Source organism: Somniosus microcephalus, chromosome 2 (genome assembly GCF_052327205.1).
Source record: "Somniosus microcephalus isolate GS21.2 chromosome 2, FLI_Smic_1.0, whole genome shotgun sequence".
NCBI classification, from domain to species: Eukaryota; Metazoa; Chordata; class Chondrichthyes; order Squaliformes; family Somniosidae; genus Somniosus; species Somniosus microcephalus.
In genome coordinates, this window is record NC_140988.1 from 46,266,980 (window position 1) to 46,289,774 (window position 22,795).

The window sequence follows — 22,795 nt, forward strand, 5'->3', positions numbered from 1 at the left end:
CAATTACCCCATCTAATCTCTTCCTCCACTGCTCAGCATCCATTTCCCTGTCCGCTTTTCTTTTTACATTAAAAGCGCGATATATAAATTCCAGTTGGTGTTGTTATTGATGTTTTTAAGTCCTGTGGTGTTGCTCATGGAGATTTTTTTATTCAAAAACTCAAGTACTTAAATAAATCTGTGTCCTGATCCATCCCAGTTACACCTTGCTACATTGGACTGCTTATAAATTAAATCCAAGTCTTCTCTATATCGCCCTGCTCATGGATATTTATCAAGAGGCTGATAGTATCAAGCTTGTGGAAGCTCAAGACACTCTTAGTCTCTAGGCCTATATTTCTCAACCATCTGAAGAGCCCATAACAATGCACTCATATCCAAATTCATAATTATAGTGTATTAAAACTCACCCAATTATCAATAGCTAACGTCAGAATCTAAACTTGGGTAGGAACTACCACGACGGCTGAATGTAATTGGTGATGTAACCAAAGCAGAAAATACACAACTAGAAAGTAGAAAAACTAGACAGTTTTATTATTTTTAATTGGTATATATAAATTAATAATACTATGGAGTTAGTTGGAGGAACTTTCTCCATTTTCTCCTCTCATCTCCAAAGCTGCCTCATCCACTACGGTTCTATTGGCGCCAGCCACTCGGATACCTCAACCACATGGCCCATCCTCATGAGAACCTGGACAATGAGAGGCAGCAAGCTACAACAGTACAATAAATCAATCAAGCCCAATGTTGCCCTAATGCACATCAACACACATGTACTTTCCAGCGGTTATCAAGAGCAGGACTTCTGGCTGATTTATTTTCCTTTCCCTAGCCCAGGTATTCTAAGTTAATTGTCACACACCTACTGCTGCCCTGCCTGAAATCAGCAAACAGGATTGCCTTTACTGGTTTGTAATGCAAAGACACTCACTGGTAAAAGTCACAGCTATTGGGGGAGCCTGTTCCTCACGTGCTTATCATGCAACACTGCTATATAAAGATGAATATCAATAATGTTACTTTTTTCATATTTTGAAAAGACCATGGCTGCTGACTGTAGTATTTTCTAGTATCAAGTATTAACTGTGAGAACATAGTAAAATACCACAGAGTGATGCAATGCACTGAGAGCTACAATGTAGTTAATTACACACCCATTCTGACAGTTTATTCATGTTTTCTTGTATAGAATTTTACAGGATGGGTAGAGGCTATGCCATTCCATATCCAACAACCCTCTTCATAAAAACAATTCTCCTGACCTCTCCCTTTGTTTTCTTTCCATGATTTTAAATTTATGTGCTCTAGTTTCCAACTCACTGACCAATGGAAATAGTTTTCACCAATTGACCTGGTCAAAACCCCTCAATTCTGAGCACCTCCATCAGTTGCTTTGCAACCTCTCCATGGCCTTAACACCTATCCTCAAGTAAGGCACCCAAAATCAGACAATATTCCAACTGCAGCCCAATCAATGATTTACATATATTCAGCATTACCGCTTTGCTTTTCTACTTTCTACCTCTATTTATAAACCAAAGATCGCATTTGCTTTTTAAAAAAAAATAAACAGCTTTATCAACTTGTCCTCCCACTTTAAAAAATGTGTGTATCTAAACCCCAAGTATCCATGCTCTTTCGCTCCTCAACGTTTTCTCAAGTGTATATCAATCCTTATCCTCACAAAAGATAAATTCATATTTCTGCACATTAAATTTCATCTGACATGTTGCTTACGGTCATCTTCAATTAAGCATGCAAGGACACAACTGTTTACATCCCTCAATGCTGAAAAACATCCATTACTGCTCCTGTTTTCTACCCCTTAACCAATTCCCCAACTATGCTACCACACTCCCGTTAATACAGCGTGCCTTTATTTTATCAAGCCTCCTTAGGCAGCACCTTATTACAGGAAACTTTGTGATATCCGGCACAGACGGGACCGGCGTGTTGCCGATCTATCAAAACTGCCGGACATACAAAGTTAATGTTGAGGCATACAGAGGTTTTCATCTCCGTATCTGACAACAAACACTGTTGCTTAGCAACAGCTTCTAAAGAGGCAGCTGCAAGCGTCTCTAGCTGAAGCTGTTGCTATAGCTACAGACCTTTCAGTGCCTGACTGGGAAAAAATGAACGAGAACTAAAAAAAACTTATAGAAAACGGCTCCTGATTTTTGCCGTTAGATCGAGTATTCCAGACATACAACCTCCGGATAAACCAAAGTTTCCTGTAATACATTTTGAAAATGCTTATCCACAACATCCATGACATTTCCTTTATCAATACATTTCATTGTATAGTCAAGAACTCCATTAAATGTCAGACACAACTTGCCTTTCACAAATCCATGCTAGTGGTCTTAATTAACCCATGTGTTTTAAGGCAAGTGTTAACTTTATCCTGTATTATGGCCTGTAGAAGCTTCACATCTAATGTTAGACTGACTGATCTACAGTTACCCGATTTCTCCCTTTTTGAACATTGGCAATCATCCAGTCCACGTATGTGAGGAATTTCAATTAAAAGGAGACTGTAGAGTTTGTTTTAGTTTGTATATCATATTCCTTGTGACCCCTGTAACATTGTATTGTATTTATATGGTAATGCAAACAAAGAAGCTACCTTGACACATGGCCTCTATCAGGAGAGATGTATCACGTAGGCTGCAAATTCCCAAGATGAGATTTCTCACTTATGATTTCCTACATAGCAAGTTCCTAATCTCAAATAATGGCCTGTATTTTGTGGCCCCTGCAGGTGCGTACGCGCCCGCAAGGGCTGCGCAAGTTCCTGTTTTTTGCACGTGAAGTGCATACATGAAAACCTGGAACTTGCAATGTCACGAATCTTCTTGACAGATCCAACGCATCCCCGGGAAAAGGGCATCTGCAGACAGACAGTTGCGCTATTTGCCCAACTTCTGCCCAGCGAATGCCCGTGAAATTCTTACGCCAGCGTAAGAGTTTAAATGAACATAAAAATATTTTTTTCTCTATCATTTAAACATTAAAACGCCTGTAAATTAAGGTATGGTTATTTTTAGCCCCTTTAAAACATTAAATTTTTCAAAAAATTAAATTTGTTTTAAATATTTACTTAAATGGCATTTTAATTAATTTTAAATATTGAATTAAAAAATGTATTTGATGTGTACATGTATTTTTTGGGGTATTCCCATTCATGCTTATGGGGATTCCGTACATACAATGGCCTGCTTGACCCCAAGCTGACAATCAGCCCATCATCATGATAGTTTATTTCCACCTACTTCATCCCCACTGCTACTAAAACCCTCAACCATACTCTTTACACCACCAGGCTTGACTTTTCCAACATCCTCTTAGTCAGCCTCCCAAACTCCTCCCACAAACACTCCAATTCATCCACAACTGTAGCACCACATCCCACTCATACTAAGTCATGCTCACTTAGCACTGTAATTTTCACTAACCTCCATGGGCTCTTTCTCCCCACAGCACATTGATTTAATTTACAAATCATTTCATGGGCTCACTCCACCTTACCTCTCCATCCTCCTTGATGTCTACATCCCAGCTCATATTTTCTGCCCTCAAGTCTGGGCCACTATTCAGATCCCCTCCCTTTATCCTACCACTAGCAGCATTACGGTCATGCTGAATTGAATTCCTTTCCTAAACCTCTCCCTACCTTCAAAAGCATTCCCAAAACTAACCTCATTGACAATGCTTTCAGTTATCTCCGCTAACTTCGCCCAATTCCTACTATGTCTGATCTGCCTAGTTTGTCAAGTGGATTCCTGTATTAAAGGCTCAATACAAGTGCTAGTTATTGGTGAAAAATGCATCAGGCTCAACTGAACTCACCCAGAGGCAAATGAGGCTGCACTCAACTGATGGTTGAACTTAGTAGAGAAAATAGCCAAGCAAATCTACAATGGTTAACTGCACTCTTATTTTTCATGTACTTGACTATCCACGAGAAATTTTGCAGGAGTTGGAGACCAGAGTCAGTGCTTGCTTGCTTTCACAAGTGAGCCAAAAATCTGATTTACAGGGATATACAAGTTAAATTAGGCAAAGAAGATTAGAATGAGGTTTTATCTTGTCCCACAGCATAATCGAACACAAAAATAAAAAATTACAAAAGGCCATTTTGCCACTAAATGATTACCTTGTCAATAAATATAGGGTAGTCTTTTGGAACCAACTGTTGACATTTTTCTCTGTTTCCTATTGTTTTTCTAAATTCAAACAACCTGCAATTTTAGAAGAAAAACAATTACAGTATTTTCAAAACTTTTACATCTGCAATCTTACACACAACTTCCAATTATATGCGAGCACCGTAATAGCCAGAGTTCTAACTAGTCACCAAGGGTATACATAATCTAAATTACAAGGGAATACACAAAGCCATGTTGTTGCTTATTTACAGCTGCAATTTTAGAAATTTGATCATTCATCTCTATCAACTACTAACAGCAGCTAAACAAAACAATTTTAGGCTTTATAATTTTTCCAAGGCATACAAATAAGAATATATCCTAGAAGTTTAAAATTAATTCAATTCAGATCTTTGGAACAGTTTAAATAAGCACATGATGCCACGACATTGGAATACCCAATACATTGTAGCCAGCTGTACTAATTTAAAAGCAGCGAGAGAAATGTCACGGCTCTAGAGCAGAGTGGAATTTTGGGTACAAATAAGCAGAGTGGGCCAGGAAGGGACAGAGAGTAACAAAGGTAATAGGGCAACAGTGACTAATGTGACATCAGGGAAAAATAGAAATAAAGTCAAAGCTAAAGGCACTATCTCAATGCATGAAGCATTCGCGACAAGATAGATGAGATAGAGCGGATAGAAATTAACAGGTTTGATCTAATAGCCATAACGAGATGTAGTTGCAAAGTGGCCAAGGTTGGGAACTAAATATTCCAGGACACTAAACTTTTAGAAGAGATAGGCAAAATGGAAAAGGAGGAGGTGTAGCCCTGATAATAAAGGATGGGATAAAGACAGTAGAGAGAAAGGATCTTAGCTCTGAAAATCAAGAAGTAGAATCAGTTTGGGTGGAACTAAGAAACAGCAGAAAACATTGGTGGGAGTTGTTTATAGGCCCCCAAACTGTAGTTGTAATGTAGGGCAGAGTATAAATCAGGAAATTAGAGGCACATATAACAAGGGTAATAGTGATCATGGGGGACTTTAATCTACATATAGACTGGGCAAACCAAATTTGCAGTACAGGTAGACTATCCTTTATCCGAAAGCCTCGGGACCAGCCGTGTTTCGGTTTTCGGAGAATTTCGGAAGGTGGGGTCGGCAGGGGGTCGTGCGCACGACTTACGTTGACGCGCAGCGTAAGTCGTGCGCACGACCCCCCGCCGACCCCCGCCGGCCCCCGCCCGCGGACCCCCGCCGGCGCCCCCGCCGACTTACGGTCGGGGCCGGGGCCGGCGGGGGTGTCGGGCGCACGACTTGCGCTGACGCTCAGCGTAAGTCGGCGGGGGTCGGGGCCGGCGGGCCTTTACTCCTTTTAGAGTCCCAAGTCCTTGTTGGAACACCTCTTCCGCGTCAGATAGAATTTGTGACAGACGTCCAGGTGCGACGTCATCATCTTTTTTGTCAGTCACAGTTAGTGCCAGAATGGAATGCCAATCCAATTGTAGTCTTCGGATCCATTCACGTCCCATCTCGTAGTATATACACATGTATAGTTTCTGTGTTTCCTTTCCGTTATATTCAACTGGCACCCTTATTTTTCCTCTGGGGTAGACCTTTTGCCCCGTGTATGTCTTCAATACAATGGACGTGTCCTTTAAGGGTATGTGAGAGAATAGCTGCTCATAGTCTTGTCGATTCATGACAGTTAGGGCTGATCCTGTGTCCAATTCCATCTTCATTGGGGACCCTGCTATCACGAGGGTGACCCAAATGGTTCGGTGATCTTCTTTTGCAATCAGGTTGTGTAACTTTAAACTTAGTCGCCTGCTCCCGGAGTCCTTATCACTCTCCTGATCTTCTGAACTACTATCTGTCAGTTTCTTTACTTTCCTGTACTGTTCCTTAGTAGTTCTTGTCGTGTTGGTCTTCTTTCCCGACCTGCAGACTCTTGCTATATGTCCCATTTTCCCACATTGCCTGCATATTTTGTCTTTAAACCAGCAGTCCTTCTGCTCATGGGTTGTTCTGCCGCAGCGATAGCACTTTTCGGCTCCATATGCCATTTCGTTAGCGCTGTATTCTTGTGGTTTCTGTTGTATTTCCGCAGCTCCCCGTGCTGCTGCTTCGTAGGATACTGCCACGCTGAAAGCCTGTTCTAGCGTCAGGTCCTTTTTTGAAAGTAGTCGTTTCTGGGTTTCTTCACTCTGGAGCCCGCAGACAAACTTATCCCGTAAGGTGTCTGCCAGTCCTGCTCCGAACTGGCAGTGCTTCAATAACTTGCGTAGTTCCGTAAGATAGTCAGCATTGCTCTCATCTTTGTGCTGATTTCTTTTATGGAACTTGAATCTTTCTGCTATCAGCAGTGGTGTAGGGCTTAGGTGTTCCTGTAAGATATGAACAATCTCCTCAAAACTTTTCTCCATTGGTTTAGCTGGGGTAATTAAATTCCGCAATAGGCCGTACGTACTCGCACCCATCAGATTTAATAATACCGACGCCCTCTTTCCATCAGCCACCTCATTTGCCTTGCAGTACACTTCAATTCTTTCCACATACGTGGTCCAGTCTTCTACCTCGTTGTCGAAAGCAGTGATACTGCCACGTTTCGGCATCTTGGGCGATTTTAAATGGCGCCTCCCGTGCTTTTGCTTCTTCCCCCAACGGGATAAAATGGCGCCTCCCGCGCTTTTGCTTCTTCCCCTTACTGCCACGCTGCTCCTAGCGTTCTACGGGGTAATGGCGGCGACCCGCAGCTTCGACGCGTCTCGCTTTCCTTCCCCCCCCCCCTCCGTTTAGTTTCTCTCCGCTGTCCTGTTCTCGAGCACCGACCGCGCCCTGTGCGCTCCACCCTCTCTCTCGTTTTCTTTTCCCAGCGACGCTGCGCGGCCCGATTTGTAGAGCCGCTCGATCGAGCTTGAGCCCGCCGCAGTCCGGAAGGGTCAGCACGCTACCTGCTACCAGCACGATTCGCTGGAACCACAGTCTCTCCCGCAATTCTCCAAACACCAATGGATTCTTTGGCGGTTGCCCTCGGTCGACGCCCGTTGCTCAGACTACGACCTTCCTTTCAGGCGAGATCCCCGTGAGATGATGCCACACTGCAGGTGAGTTCGAACTTACTCGTCGCCACTGTAAAGTCCGCGCCTCAATAATACACGGACTTCGGGAGAACAGTTTAACAGGTACTTTACTGAACAAGAGGCAGCTTGAAACTGAAACTACAGAAGCCTGCTAGGGCCTTTTATACAGGGGTGGTCACTGCTGGTACTGCAGTCTAAGACCAGTTATTCCCTTAAAGGTACATACACAACAGTAAGCCTGAGGATTGGGAAGATTTTAGAATTCAGCAAAGGAGGACTAAGAAATTGATGAAGGGAAAACAGAATGAGAGTAAACTTGCGAGAGACATAAAAGCAGACTGTAAAAGCTTCTATAGGCATGTAAAAAGAAAAAGATTAGTGGAAGTAAATGTGGGTACCTTACAGGCTGAGAAAGGAGAAGTTAGAATGGGGAATAAGGAAATGGCAGAGAAATTAAACAAATACTTTCTGTCTGTCTTCACAGAAGATGACGCAAAAAGCTTCCCAGAAATAGTGAAGTACCAAGGCTCTAGCGAGAATGAGGAACTGAAAGAAATTAGTAAAAAAAAACTGGAAAAATTAATGGGACTGAAAGCTGATAAATCCCCTGGACCTGATGGCCTACATCCTAGGGTTTTGAAAGAGGTGGCTATTGAGATAGTGGATGCACTGGTTGTCATTTTCCAAAATTCCATAGATTCTAGAACGGTTCCCAAAGATTGGAAGGTAGCAAATGTAACCCCACTATTTAAGAAAGGAGGAAAAACGGGGAACGACAGACCAGTTAGCCTGACATCAGTAGTAGGGAAAGTGCTAGAATCAGTTATTAAGAACGTGGTAACAGGGCACTTAGAAAATAATAATAGGATTCGGCAGAGTCAACACGGATTTATGGAAGGGAAATCGTGTTTGACAAATGTTAGAATTTTTTGAGGTTCTGACTAGCAGAATAGATAAGGGGGAACCAGTGGATGTGGTGTATTTGGATTTTCAGAAGGCATTCAATAAAGTGCCACACAAGAGGTTATTAAACAAAATTAGGGCTCATGGGATTGGGGGTAATATACTAGCATGGATTGAGGATCGGTTAACAGACAGAAAACAGAGTAGGAATAAACAGGTTATTTTCAGGTTGAGAGGCTGTAACTAGTTTTTTGCAAGAATCAGTGCTTGGGCCTCAGCTATTTACAATCTATATCAATGATTCTGATGAGGGGACCAAATGTAATACATCCACAAGTTTGCTGATGCTACAAAGCTGGGTGGGAATGTGAGGAGGATGCAAGGAGGCTTCATGCGGATATAGACAGGCTAAGTGAGTGGGCAAAAACATGGCAAATGGAATATAATGTGAAGAAATGTGAAGTTATCCACTTTGGTAGGAAAAATAGAAAAGCGGAGTATTTTTTAAATGTTGAGAGATTGGGAAATGTTGGTGTTCAACCTGGGTGTCCTTGTACACAAATCACTGAAAGTTAACATGCAGGTACAGCAAGCAATTAGGAAAGCAAATGGTAAGTTGGCCTTTATTACAAGAGATTTGAGTATAAGAGTAAAGACGTCTTACTGAAATTGTATAGGACCCTGGTGAGACCACACCTGGCGTACTGTGTACAGTTTTGGTCTCTTTACCCAAGGAAGGATATACTTACCATAGAAGGAGTACAGCGAAGCTTCACCAGGCTGGTTCCTGGGATGGGGGGATTGTCCTATGAGGAGAGATTGAGTAGACTAGGCCTATACTCTCTGGAGTTTAGAAGAATGAGAGGTGATCTCATTGAAACATACAAAATTCTTACAGGGCTCGACAGAGTAGATGCAGTGAGGATGTTTCCCCTGGCTGGGGAGTCTAGAACCAGGGGTTACAGTCTCAGAATAAAGGGTCGGCCATTTAGGACTGAGATGAGGAGAAATTCCTTCACTCACGAGGGTGGTGAATCTTTGGAATTCTCAACCCCAGACAGCTGTGGTGGCTCGGTCGTTGAGTATATTCAAGACAGAGATCGATAGATTTTTGAATATTAAGGGAATCAAGGGATATGGGGATAGTGCAGGAAAGTGGAGATGAGATAGATGATCAGCCATGATCTTATTGAATGGCGGAGCAGCCTCAAAGGGCCAAATGGCCTACACCTGCTCCTATTTCTTATGTTCTTAAACTACATTCTACTGAATTCCTAATCTCAGCTACTTCACTATAGAGAGGCAAGGCGTGTAGAGGAGACATTTTCCATCCAGGGGTCTCCTTCCTTGACTGCTCACTCACACATGCACGTGGCTGGTTTGGAACTGTACTTGGATACCTTGTAGGCAGAGGAACAAAGTAAACAACCAAGTCCATGGCCCCAGTGTACAAAGCCCTATATCTCCTCTTTCTACAAATACTATAGCAGTTTTACTGCTAATACGAAGGACTGTTGCAGAACTATTCAAACCCGAATGGAGATGGAAAGTATGGAAAAACGTGAAAGCTACGCATGCACCAACATGCTACATGTGTATGCACACAATGCAGTTTAAAACTTTTCCTACTAAGTTCTATCTCAGCCTCTACTATTCTTTAGTCAAGACAAGCAGCTAGTCTGAGAAACAAATTTGTCTACAGCCACCAATTAAGCCTTGTAGCAGCTGAAAGGCAGTGTGCTTCAATGTTGCTGAATAGGATAGAATCATTTCTCTTCCCACATCACAAGGACCCAAACATTGAATTTGAACTCTCAGACTAGCTTCAAAATCAATCCCTCAAAAGAAATACTAGATCACCTCGACAGTGCAACACTAAAATAATGTTGACAAACATTAAATGACAAACAGTATCTTTATACAGTACCTTCTGAGATCATCTGGCTTTCCCCATCCTTGAATGAAAAGTTTTGTAAGAAGGAACCGCCTATAGAGAACGTCCAACTTACTGACACCCATCCGAAGGAGCAATTATTCTAATACCGCATCTAATTAAAGAAAGAGGCATTACTTTTAAAATATCATATATCAAATATCTACATTATTAAGGATATTATATAAACTGGTTACTGTAGCCAAAATGATTAAGAAAAATGAAATGAGAAAACTTAATTGATCAAATGAGTAGCTGAAACAGTGGTGTGGAGGCAGGGGTTTTGATTCATGGGCACTGGCACTAGTTCGGGGGAAAGAGGGAGCTGTTCCATTGGGACGGGTTACACTTAAACCGGGCTGCAACCAATGTCCTGGTGAACTAGGGCGGTAGATAGGGCTTTAAACTAATGAATGTGGGGTGGGGGGATTCAGGAAAGGGTAAATTCAAAAGCAGCAAGAGAAAAGTCACGGCTGTAGAGCTGAGTAGCGACTTGGGGAAAAAATAAGCAGAGTGGGTCAAGAAGGGACAGTGAGCTTAAAAGGTAATAGCGTATTAGTGACTAAGGTGATATCAGGGAAAAATAGAAAAAAAGTTAAAGCTAAAGCCACTAAAGGGTTTGATCTAATAGCGATTACGGGGACATAGTTACAAAGAGACCAAGGTTGGGAACTAAATATTCCAGGATACTTGACTTTTAGGATAGGCAAAATGGAAAAGGTGGTGTAGCCCTGATAAGGATGATATAATGACAGTAGAGAGAAAGGATCTTAGCTCAGAAAATCAAGATGTAGAATCAGTTTTGGGTGGAGCCAAGAAACAACAAGAGGCAGAAAACACTGGTAGTAGTTTATAGGCCCCCCCAACAGTAGTTGTAGTGTTGTGCAGAGTATAAATCAGGAAATTAGAGGTGCATGTAACAAGGGTAATACAGTAATCATGGGGGACTTAAATTTCCATATAGACTGGGCAAAACAAATTTGCAGTAATAGTGTGGAGGACAAGTTCATGGAATGCATTCAAGATAGTTTTCTAGATCAGTATGTCGAGGAACTAACTAGGAAACAAGTTACAAAAAGCAAAATAATGCGGATGCTGGAAATCTGAAATAAAAGCAGAAAATACTGGAAATACTCAGCAGGTCAGGCAGCATCTGTGGAGACACAGAGTTAATGTTTCAGGTCGTTGGCGAAAGGTCATTGACCTGAAACGTTAACTCGGTTTCTTTCTTTGCAGATGTTGCCTGACCGGCTGAGTATTTCCAGCATTTTCTGCTTTTATTTTAGGGAACAGGCTATTTCAGATCTAATACTGTGCAATGAGACTGGGTTAATTAATAACCTTGTAATAAATGGAAGAGTGATCATAATGATAGAATTTTATATTGAATTTGAAAGTGATTTAGTCAAGTCCAAAATTAGGGTCTTAAATCAGAACAAAGCAAACTACGTAGGTCTGAGGGGCGAGTTGGCTAAGGTAGATTGGGAAAGTAGATTAAAAGATATGATGGTAGATATGCAATGGCAAATATTTAAGGAAATAATGTATAATTCACAACGAATATACATTCCCTTATGGAATAAAACACCCACGGGAAAAGTGGTCCAATTGTGGCTAACAAGAGAAGTTAAAGGTAGTATTAGATTAAAGGAAGAGGCTTATAATTTTGCCAAAAAGCGTAGCAACCCTGAGGATTGGGAGGATTTTAGAATTCAACAAAGGAGGACCAAGAAATTGATAGAGAGAGAAAACAGAAATGGGAGTAAATAGCAAGAGACATATAAAAACAGATTGTAAAAGTGTCTATTGGAATATAAAAAGAGTTACAGGCAGAGACAGGGGAAATTATAATGGGGAATAAGGAAATGGCAGACACGTTAAACAAATACTTTGTACCTGTCTTTATGGTAATGACAAAAAATTCTGGAAATAGTGGTGAACCAAGGGTCTGAGAATGAGGAACTTAAAGAAATTATTAGTAAAGAAATAGTACTGGAGAATTTAATGGGACTAAAAGCCGACAAATCCCCTGGACCTGATGGCCTACATCCTAGGGTTTTAAAAAAGGTGGCTAGAGAGATAGTGGATGCATTGGTTTTGATCTTCCAGAATTCCCTAGCTGTTAGAATGGTCGCCGCTGACTGGAAGGTAGCAAATGTAACCCCGCTATTCAAGATAGGAGTGAGAAAGAAAACAAGAAACTATAGGTCAGTTAGCCTGACATTAGTAGTAGGGAAATGCTATAATCTATTATTAAGGACAAGGTAACAGGACACTTAAAAAAAAAGGGAAATTGTGTTTGATACATTTTTTGAGGTTGTAATTAGCAAGGTAGATAAGGGGGAAACCAGCAGATGTTGCATATTTGGATTTTCAGAAAGCATTCGATAAGGTGCCACGCTAGAGGTTATTATACAAAATTAGGGCTCATGGGATTGGGGGTAATATATTAGCATGGATGGATTGAGGATTGATTAACGGACAGAAAATAGTTGGAATAAAAGAGTTATTTTCAGATTGGCAGGCTGTAACTAGTGGGGTACCGCAAGGATCAGTGCTCGTGCCTCAGCTACTTACAATCTCTGTCAATGACTTACATGAGGGGACAGAGTGTCGTCTTACACCCAAGGATATATTTGCCTTAGAGGGAGTGCAACCAAGGTTCACGAGACTGATTCCTGAGATGAGGGGATCGTCCTAGGAGGAGAGATTTAGTAGGCTAAGGCAATATTCCCTAGAGTTTAGAAGATTGAGAGGTGATCTTGTTGAAACATGTAAAATTCTTCAGGGGCTTGACAGGGTAGTTGCTGGGAGACTGTTTCCCCTGGCTGGAGAGTCTAGAACTAGGGACCAGAGTCTCAGAATAAGGGGTTGGTCATTTAGGACTGAGATGAGGAGCAGAGGGCTGTGGATGCTCAGTCATTGAATATATCCAAGATTGATCAATAGATTTATGGATACTAAGGGAATCAAGGGATATGGGGATTGGGTGGGAAAGTGGAGTTGCGGTAGAAGATCAGCCATAATCTTATTAAATGGCGGAGCAGGCTCAAAGGGCCGAATGGCCTACTCCTGCTCCGATTTCTTATGTTCTTATGTTAAATATAGTTCATCCACAGACCACGTACAGTGGTCAAGCTGAAATCGCTGGCACTTTACAAGTTACATGCATCCTATAATAGACTACCTCACTTACTTAACACTCATTAAAACTGTGTATAAATATTCCGATTCCTGAAAAAAAAAATGTAGAAATCCTGGTATCTCTCAACCTTAGCTAGCATCCCTCAATACTTCCCCAAACCCCCAAATTACAATAAGCATCATGCCCCATGGAGAATCTTATTACCTCAGTCTACATTTATCCCTTTATTAGAATCTTACAGCACAGAAATAGGCCATTCAGGCCATCATGCCTGTGCCGGCTCTTTGAAAGAGCTATCGAATTAGTCCCATTCCCCTGCTCTTTGCCCATTGCGCTCCAAATTTTTCCTTTTAAGTATACATCCAATTTCCTTTTGAAAGTTACTATTGAATCTGCTTCCACTACCCTTTCAGGCAGTGCATTCCAGATCATAACTCGCTGCATAAAAAAAATTCTCATTGCGCCTCTGGTTCTTTTGCCAATCACCTTAAATCTGTGTCCTCTGGTTACCAACTCTCCTGCCAGTGGAAACAGTTAAGAACATAAGAAATAGGAGTAGGCCATATGGGCCCTTGAGCCTGCTCCGCCATTCAATAAGATCATGGCTGATCTTCTACCTCAAGTCCACATTCCCACCCTATCCCCACATCCCTTGATTCCCTTAGTATCCAAAAATTTATTACTCAGTCTTGAATATATTCACAACTGAGCATCCACAGTGCTCTGGGTAGAGAATTTCAAAAATTCACAACCTTTTGAAGAACTTTCTCATCTCAGTCCTAAATGGCCAGCCACTTATTATAACCCCTAGTTCTAGACTCTCCAGTTAGGGGGAACAGCCTCTGAGCATCTACGCAGTCAAGCCCTCGAAGGATATTATACGTTTCAATGAGACCACTTCTCATACTTCTAAACTCCAGAGAATATAAGCCCATTCTACTCAATCTCTCCTCACAGGACTACCCCCTCATCCCAGGAATCAATTTATGATCCTTTGTTGCACCGCCTCCAAGGCAAGTATATCCTTTCTTTAGGTAAGGAGACCAAAACTGTACAGAGTACTCCAGGTGTGGCCTCACCAAAGCCCTATATAATTGCAGCAAGACTTCTTTACTCTTATACTCCAATCGCCTTGCAATAAAGGCCAACATATCATTTGCTTTCCCAACTGCTTGCTGTACCTGCATGTTAACTTCCTACCATACATTACACACTCTTTATTTACTATCAAAACCCTTCATAATTTTGAACACCTCTATTAAAAGTCCCCTTAACCCCGCTGCCCCAAGGAGAACAATCCCAGCTTCTCTAGTCTCAAAATGTGTCCTCGCCAGTGAACCATCCACAAAGTTTGAATTTGTTTCCACTTTTAATTAAATTCAACAGGCATGTTAGCAATGCAATACCACCATTGTTCTGTGACTAAACAATCACAGTTCATAACATTACATCACATGAAATCTCTGGTGCTTTACAGGATGCAATTGGTTAAGTAGCTGCTGTGTCACTATGACATTGTCATAAATTACCATCAGGATCCCAGAGTTCAAAACAAAATAAATCATAGCAACTTGAAAGTGTAGAATAGGTAAACACAGGAATGCCAGTGTAATTGGTCAAAATAACTCAAACATTAACAAAAGGGGAAGACAGACTATGTTTTATAAACATATGTTCCATTTTGGCAAGCCATACAAATGAGTAGGATGAGAAAGATACTGCCTAAGTATCTTTTCAAACATTTAAGATGTTTAAACTCAACCTATTAAAGACAAACAAATTGAATATTTTTCTTTCCAGATGAATATTTAGTCTCAACACTAAATTCTTCCATATCCAACATAAAAACTCTTAAGTACCAAGTACAATCAGAATAGGAAATGATTTTCCTTTCAGATATGGTACTCCAATAAAAGTGTGCAATATACCATCACAGAGTGCAGCAAAAAATTATTTCCAATGATGAAAATGCCAAAAATCACTAACAGTTTAAAACAAGGTCCTTATATTGTCAAGTACTGATCTGGTCAACGCCATGGGAATGCACCTGGCTAATCTAAAAAATAAGTTTACTGTGGAAAAAAAGGCAAGTCAGTCACTACCCAGTTACACGGCCATTTTTTCTGCCTTGTCTCTTAATTTGGAATGGGGCAACCCATTTTAAAAGTCTAGTTTTACCAATTGTATGTAGAAATTTTCATACAAAGGTAATTTGTAGAAAAGTAGTAATGCTTCATTTGTTACTATTTTGTCTTTCAACAAATGCAACTCTTCAACCACCATCACAACCATAACCCAACTACCAGCACCCTTTCCATTGCAAGCCCTTACAACTTATACATTTGGGAGTATCAAAAACATTTACAACAGCTCTTGCCCCATATTCCAGTTACATTTTTCCATCCATGAAAGGGGAAAACCACAACTAACCACACCCTCTCTGCTAAATAGAAAGTCACCACTGGTACACCCTCCCACCTGCTGAATCCTTGCTGGCTGGCTGGCTGGCCGACCACCCCCCACCCCACCCAAAAAGCGGAACACCTCCATTTAGTCTGCAAGTGCGGCCCCATGCTTCCAGTCACCTGTCATTTTAATTCTCCGCCTCACTCCTAACTATGATCTCAGCCTCCTAACATTATTCCAATGAAGCTCAACGCAAGCTCGAGGAACATCACCTCATCTATTAGGCTCTTTACAGCCTTCCGGACTCAACATCAAGTTCAACAATTTCAGATCATAACCTTTGCCCCCATTTTTCCAGACAGCAGCTGTTAGTAATGATTCGGCTATTTCTATTTACACCTCCTCTACACCCATCTTCTGTTTCTTTATTTGTCCTATTACCATCTCCTTTTGCCTTGCACCATCAACCCTTTTGTCATTTAATCTCTCCTGCTTTCCACCCTTTCCTTGCCTTCCCTTTTGTTCTTTCCACCCCTCACCACCACGACCCCCCCCCCCCCCCCTTTCCCTGCCTCTGTACTTGCTTAAAACCTATTATAACTTAACATTTTTCAGTTCTGACAAAAGGTTATCGACCTGAAATGTTAACTCTGGCTTCTCTCTCCACAGATGCTGCCTGACCAGCTGAGTAGTTCCAGCATTTTCTGTTTTTATTACAGATTTCTAGTATCCGTGGTATTTTGCTTTTGCATCTGCGCATATGTCTGGTGAAGACAGCATTTACAGAGCAAGCCTGGACTTGGTGTTTGTAAACACGGGCCCACGTCCACATTGGTGTACCAATGGAAAATTGCTGACAAATACCAAAAATAGAGGGTAAAATAAATTGTTTATTTAAAATTAACACAAAAACAGCAAAAAGCATAAACTTTGAGGTGGTTTTGACAGGAAAAATATATAGACAAGAGGTTGATTTAATAAGCATAGGTTGCATAAGCAAAGATATTTATTTTTTATTCCAGAGAGATTCAATTATTTACACCCTCTGAGAACAGTACATTGGTTTGGTTTTTATTACAGGCCCAGGTTTAGGTGTCATCCAGGCCTTTGTTACCTCTAGACCTGATTATTCCAGTGCTCTCCTGGCCAACCTCCCATCTTCCACTCTAGATAAGTTTGAGTTCATCCAAAACTCTGCTGACCGTATCCTAACTCACTCCAAGTCCTGTTCACCCATCACGCCTGTGCTCGCTCACCTATATTTGATCCCGATCCGGCAACGCCTCAATTTTAAAATTCTCAGCCTTGTTTTCAAATTGCTCCATGGCCTCACCTCTCCCCATTTCTGTAACCTCCTCCAGCCCTACAACACAGATCTCTGTGCTCCTCCAATTCTGGCCTCTTGCACATCCCTGATTTTAATTGCTCCAGTGGCTGCGCTTTCGGCTACCTAGGTCCCAAGCTCTGGTATTTCCTCCCTAAACCTCTCCGCCTCTCTACCTCACTCTCCTCCTTTAAGACACTCCTTAAAACCTACCTCTTTGACTAAGCTTTTGATCATCTGTCCAAATATCTCATGTGGCTTGGTGTTAAATTCTGTTTGATAACACACCTGTGAAGCACCTTGGAGACAATTTACTACGTTAAAGGCAGTATACAAATGCAAATTGTTGTTGTCTGGAGCTCCCTGTCCCCACTACATTCTTACCAAACCCGATCAGCAACTGAACATTTGGCCATTTTTCCCCCCCATTCAAAACATTCTTCAGTAATTATCCAGCCACATAATCAATACAGTTGAAGGAAAAAGTAGCATGGGCAAGGACTTGGACTGGTACAAATCACTATGGGATTAAAGTGAGCCCAATTGCACTGCAAAAGTCTCCCACTCATTAGGAGTGCTTTTCCAGCTAGCTTCAAAATTTGCCCACCCAAAGTACTTTCCAGCCAGCCCACATGCTCCTTCACCTAGCCCAAGCACCCCATACCACAATCCCACCGACTATTCCCAGACCCCTGTGCAACTAGATACCATCATTCCTCGGAGGTCCAGCCCTCCCCCCACGCCTTCCCGGAACATGTCCCCATTCACCAGGTCCCCACCAAATTCCAATCCCTTTGCTTCCTCACTTCCTCCCACCCGGCTGCAGCCCTGTTCCCAGTCCCGCTTTCTCTCTCAACCACCCAAGTTGCACCACATCTCTGGCAGCTGCTCAGCACACACTGGGTTGCCTCTCATCTTCCTGTCTGAAAGTTAAGATTAGCTATTGAGCACATCATTAAAGAAACACAAAAGGGAACAGACTTAGAGAATGAGAAAACTGTGACTGCAAAAGTGAAATAGATGATTCGTTTTTTTTGTCCATAAGCAATGCTATATATGACTTGATAATAATTACAATATTCAAATCTTTAAAATCATCCCCCAAAGCCCTGAAGCTTAAATCAATCCTCCTTAAAGTGTAATGCATAGCTCATTGGGTTTGAAAAAAAGATCAGTGACAAAAGTGTTTTGCTTTTCTTTAACCTGTCTCCTACAAAAACATTTGCTTTTTAAAATGTTTCAAACCATGTTGTCGACCCCTCATATGCTCATTGTGGTAAAGCTTTAAAGCTGGTTTATCCAGATCATATTTGAGCATCTCTAATGTCTTATTTTACCCATTCTGGTAACCCCTGTGTTTAGAGGATTTACCTGTCACTTGTAGCCATAATAGTTATGTATTTTAATCACTAGAACAAAAAAAATCCTAATATTATTTTGAAATGTTGGATCTAGCACGAGACACTGTGTTCTGGGCCAATCAAATCTGGATCTAAAGGCTTCTGAAGACAGTTTGTATATAAGGAGTTCTAGTTTTCTCAGTGTATGGAAAGAGGAACACAAAAGGGCTGCACTTGGAAGACCTCCTCCCTTCCACCAAGAGACTAACTCTCGTTCTGTTTAGCTAGACTCATTTAAAATTACCATCTGATTACATTGCCTAAAGAATTCATGTGACACGTGCAGTCATAATACTATTGTAACCATTATATATTTTTTTCAGATTACTTTCTTTCTTTAAAATTTTAATTGCCTGAATCGCATTCCATTTCAAAAGGAAATTACCCATTTCATCAGTCCTAAAACTGTTCCATTTTACAAACCTTACACAATTTAAGTCTCACAAAAAATGGTTAATAATAAAAATTGAGTAGCAATGCAGTACAGTGCAGCACCAAAGCATTTGGCAAGTGACACGGTGCTATGATTTCTAATTTCAATTCTGCCATAGGGAGCTATACCAGAGTCCAGAGCACTTCCAGAAGGAAAACCACCCAAAGACACTTCCTGAAACCACCTATTAAGTCCCTCATTCAGCAAGTTATCAGAGTGTAAATTATTTGCTACCTTTCAATTGCAACGTCATGTTGCATGGGGTGGTAAAACCTGCATCATGCCTACCAAATTTGTGATCAGTTGCAATTTATAACTACAGCTTCAGCAAGAAAACAAGTGGAAATGTGACGATTTTGTAAAGAAGCTCTTCTAAAGTTTAAATGCAGTTTGTCAAACACAGGAGCCCAGCGTAGATTCTAACCCCCTTTTACATACTATTAAATACTTACTGTCATGACTAGGTACTACAAAGCCCAAACTGCACTGTTATATTTCTAATGATTTAGCATATAATTAAAAACTGTTACTGGCTTCTCAGTTTCAAGTCCAAGGACTGCCTGTCCCTCGAAAGTTCCAATTGGGATTCAGTTGAGTCAACAGACGGCAGCTTACTAGAACAGGATTCAGTGGAGATGAGAAAAGAGAGAAACTAAAAGTTCTGTCCTTCATTGACCACAGCTGTGGCTCAGTGGTAGCACTCTCACCTTTGAATCAGAAGTTGGTGGGTTCAGGCCCCACTACAGAGACGTGATAATCTAGGCTGACACTCCAGTGCAGTACTGAGGGAGAGCTGCACTGTCGTAGGTGCCGTCTTTCAGATGACATGTTAAACTCAGGCCCCATTTGCCCTCAGGTGGGTATAAAAGATCCCATGGCACTATTTCGAAGAGCAGGGGGGGGGGGGGGGGGGGTTCTCCTCAATGTCCTGGCCAATATTTAGCCCTCAACCAGCATCGCTAAAAAAAAATGATTATGTGGTCATTGCTGTTTGTGGGAGCCTGCGGTGTGCAAATTGGCTACAACATTTCCTGCATTACAACAGTGACTACACTTCAAAAGTACTTAATTAGCTGTGAAGCAGTTTGGGACATCCTGAGGTCATGAAAGGCACTATATAAATGCAAGTCTTTTTCTTTCACAGAACACAACTGTTAAAAAATGTAATATGCAACAATAACTGATAAATGCATAGCTGCACTTTTATTCAAAGGGAAAAAAAATATTTAGCTTCCACGTGGTTTTCTTTCCTTCCTCTGGAACATTAATTTCCAATGTCTCTGCTAATATGAATGTTGACCCATCTGCTTCAAGTTGCATAAGAATTGCATAAGGCAATTTGCTTTAGATTTTCTCGACCTTTGGGAAAGCGTTTTCACGCTGCTCAATGTCGCGCTTCAGAGCGCAAGAGTCAGAAATTCACCACCTGGGGAAATCCCAAACACAAACCTACATCTTGGTAACATTGTCATTAGTCAGAAGGTTGTGGGTTGAAGCCCCACTCCAGGACTGAAGCACATAACCAAGGTTGACATTTCAGTGCAGTGCTGAAGGATGTGTCATCCTGATAAGACTTTAAATCAAGGCATCCAACTGCCTGCTCAGTTGGATGTAAAAGATCTTATGGCACTCTTTGAAGACTGGAGAGTTCTTCCAGTACTATTTGAAGACTGGAGAGTTCTTCTAGTATCCTGGTCAACGTCCCTTCTTCAACCAACACCCTTCTTCCAACTAACCACCAGAAAGACTGACTACTCATTCAACCAACTTGATATTCATGGGATTTTGCTGTGTGCCTACATAACCATTACTACATTTCAAAAGTAATTAATTGGCTGTGAAACACTTTTGGACATATTAAGGACATGAAAGGTACCATGCAAGTGCAATTTCTTTATTTACCACTTCCATGCAGCTTATCAACATTGCACCTTTAATACATCATCACTGATGGTGAACAGATTAGAATTGCATTGTAGATATAATTAAATCTCAAGAAACTAATGTCACTGTCTGTATTTTGTGGTGCTCTGGAAGCATACAGAATTGCTCAGCACAAATTGAAAGATCCAGAATCTAGCTGCACCCAGTACTTAACTACTTAATGGGAAATTTAAATTAGATTTGCACCCAGTGCTATCCTTCAGTACAGGTTACGTCTACACATCTTTGCTAGCGTCTACTTACAGGATTCTTTCATCTTTTTCAGGGATTTTTGAATGGAAGAAATGCAAGTAGAAAAATGTTAATATTCTGGGTGAAAATTAGTCAGTGAAATAAAATGTTTAAAAATTCACACTAAACATCACACTATGTTGCTAACTACTGTTATAAAACAGCATATCCTCCAACTCACTGAGCAATGCCATGGGAGCTCTGCATATATATATCAAATAATTGTACTTTTGTGAAGTTTGAAATGATTTTATATTACAAAAAAAAATAAAGGCACAAAGAACTACATCTCAAGTTGGAAATGTCAACTTTCAGGTAAAAGTCACCAATTGATTGGAAATACTTTAATATCTAAATTTATTGGGATCAGTAAAAATGCAGAACTAAAAACATTTTTGATCTAGTAGAGATTTCATTGTATTGGGTTGCTGACTTTTGTGAACAATGAACATGCGAGATTTTATTGGCAAAAGTTGTTCACAATGAAATGAGAAAGCAGGGGGGAAAAAAGGAACAAAACCTACAGGGGTATAAGTGGCATGTTCTACAACTATAGAACAGTTCATGACAATGGTGGGAGAATTTTATTTATAAGCATATATTTAAAAGCAGTTATCTGTAGCTCATCTCTGTCCATTTCCAGATGTCCGAGGTCTGCGAAAGACAAGGAGTGAGCAACAAACCAGATACAGAGACAAGAACAAAAGTGTGATAAAGACTGCCAAAGAGAGAGAGACAGAAAAAGAGTGAAAAACAGAGAAGGAGATAGAAAGAATTGAGAGAGTGGGAGACAGGCAAGTTACAGGAAGATATCCCCCCCCCACCCACCCACCAGAGTGTTTGTCTACAGTAATGCTGCTGCAGATAAACTGTCTTTTAAGAAAAGAACATTTAATGATACTGGTCTCCTCCAATATCTAGTCATTAAGCTAAAGACGCCAAAAGGTTTGAGTTTCAATTTCCAGTCTATGATGAATTAATTAATTAATCTCAGCTGGGGTGGCAAATGGAACACAACAATTGTCTTCAACAAATGAGACATCTGATCAGTTAATCTCTTTTTGGTGGTATTGCATGGAGGAGAAATGGTGACAAAGTACCAAAGCATTCCCTCTGCTTCTTCAAAGAATACCATAGACTCTTTTACTTACTTGAAGCAGCAGACCGGGCCTCGCTTTAGCATCACATCCGAAAGACAGCACTCAGAAAATACAGCATTCCTTCAGTACAGGAGTATCAAGAGTAGATTACGTGCTCAAGTGCTAAGAGTGGTGGAGCGTGAATCCAAGAAAGTTGCCAACTGAGCAATGATGACACTTAAATCTATTAAGCATCATATACTATGGAAAAAACGTGTCAAATACATTTACTGTTCCATGGAATTGAGGTGGTAAAGTGGATGCAAGTGGTTTTCTATTCAATTATTTATTTAATTTCCCTTCCTTTTATTAACTTACCTCTACTCTTGACATTTCACCTAAAATGAACCAGTACAACTAACGTCATTTACAAATATTTTAAAAGCCAGTTGTAAGTAAGGCTTCAGATAATGAGTTTGAAATTCCTACCACCACCTTAGTATGCCTTTGGGGTTCCATCCTTTGTCCATTCCATTTGCTTATTTGGCGACATCATTCAGAAACACAAGTTCAGATTATGTTTGATGACACCCGATTCTATTTCTACACTTTTCCAGTGATCCCAACACTGCTGAGTTTTTGGATCTTTACCTCAAGATAATTTCCTTGTACTCAGCACCAAAGACCACTTATAAGCTTGCTTATTCCCTAAACTGCAGTGTTCCTTTAGATGCCAGTATCTGGGTAACTAACAA

The 22,795-nt window shown here is 40.9% G+C and overlaps 1 protein-coding gene across 7 annotated transcripts in view; it reads right to left on the reverse strand.

The window, feature by feature from the left end:
- abhd18 (abhydrolase domain containing 18) overlaps positions 1 to 22,795 on the reverse strand; it is a 102,181-nt gene that overhangs the window by 74,488 nt on the left and 4,898 nt on the right. For 5 of the 7 annotated variants that reach the window (XM_086009315.1, XM_086009349.1, XM_086009322.1 and 2 more), the window contains exons 2-3: positions 10,073 to 10,193; positions 4,166 to 4,250 (exon numbers count right to left, since the gene is read on the reverse strand). In XM_086009315.1, the coding sequence (XP_085865441.1) occupies positions 4,166 to 4,250; positions 10,073 to 10,164 (177 nt within the window). In that variant the 5' untranslated portion in view covers positions 10,165 to 10,193. The remainder of the gene's footprint in view (positions 1 to 4,165; positions 4,251 to 10,072; positions 10,194 to 22,795) is intronic. The other 2 variants (XM_086009357.1, XM_086009366.1) reach the window with 1 other exon arrangement.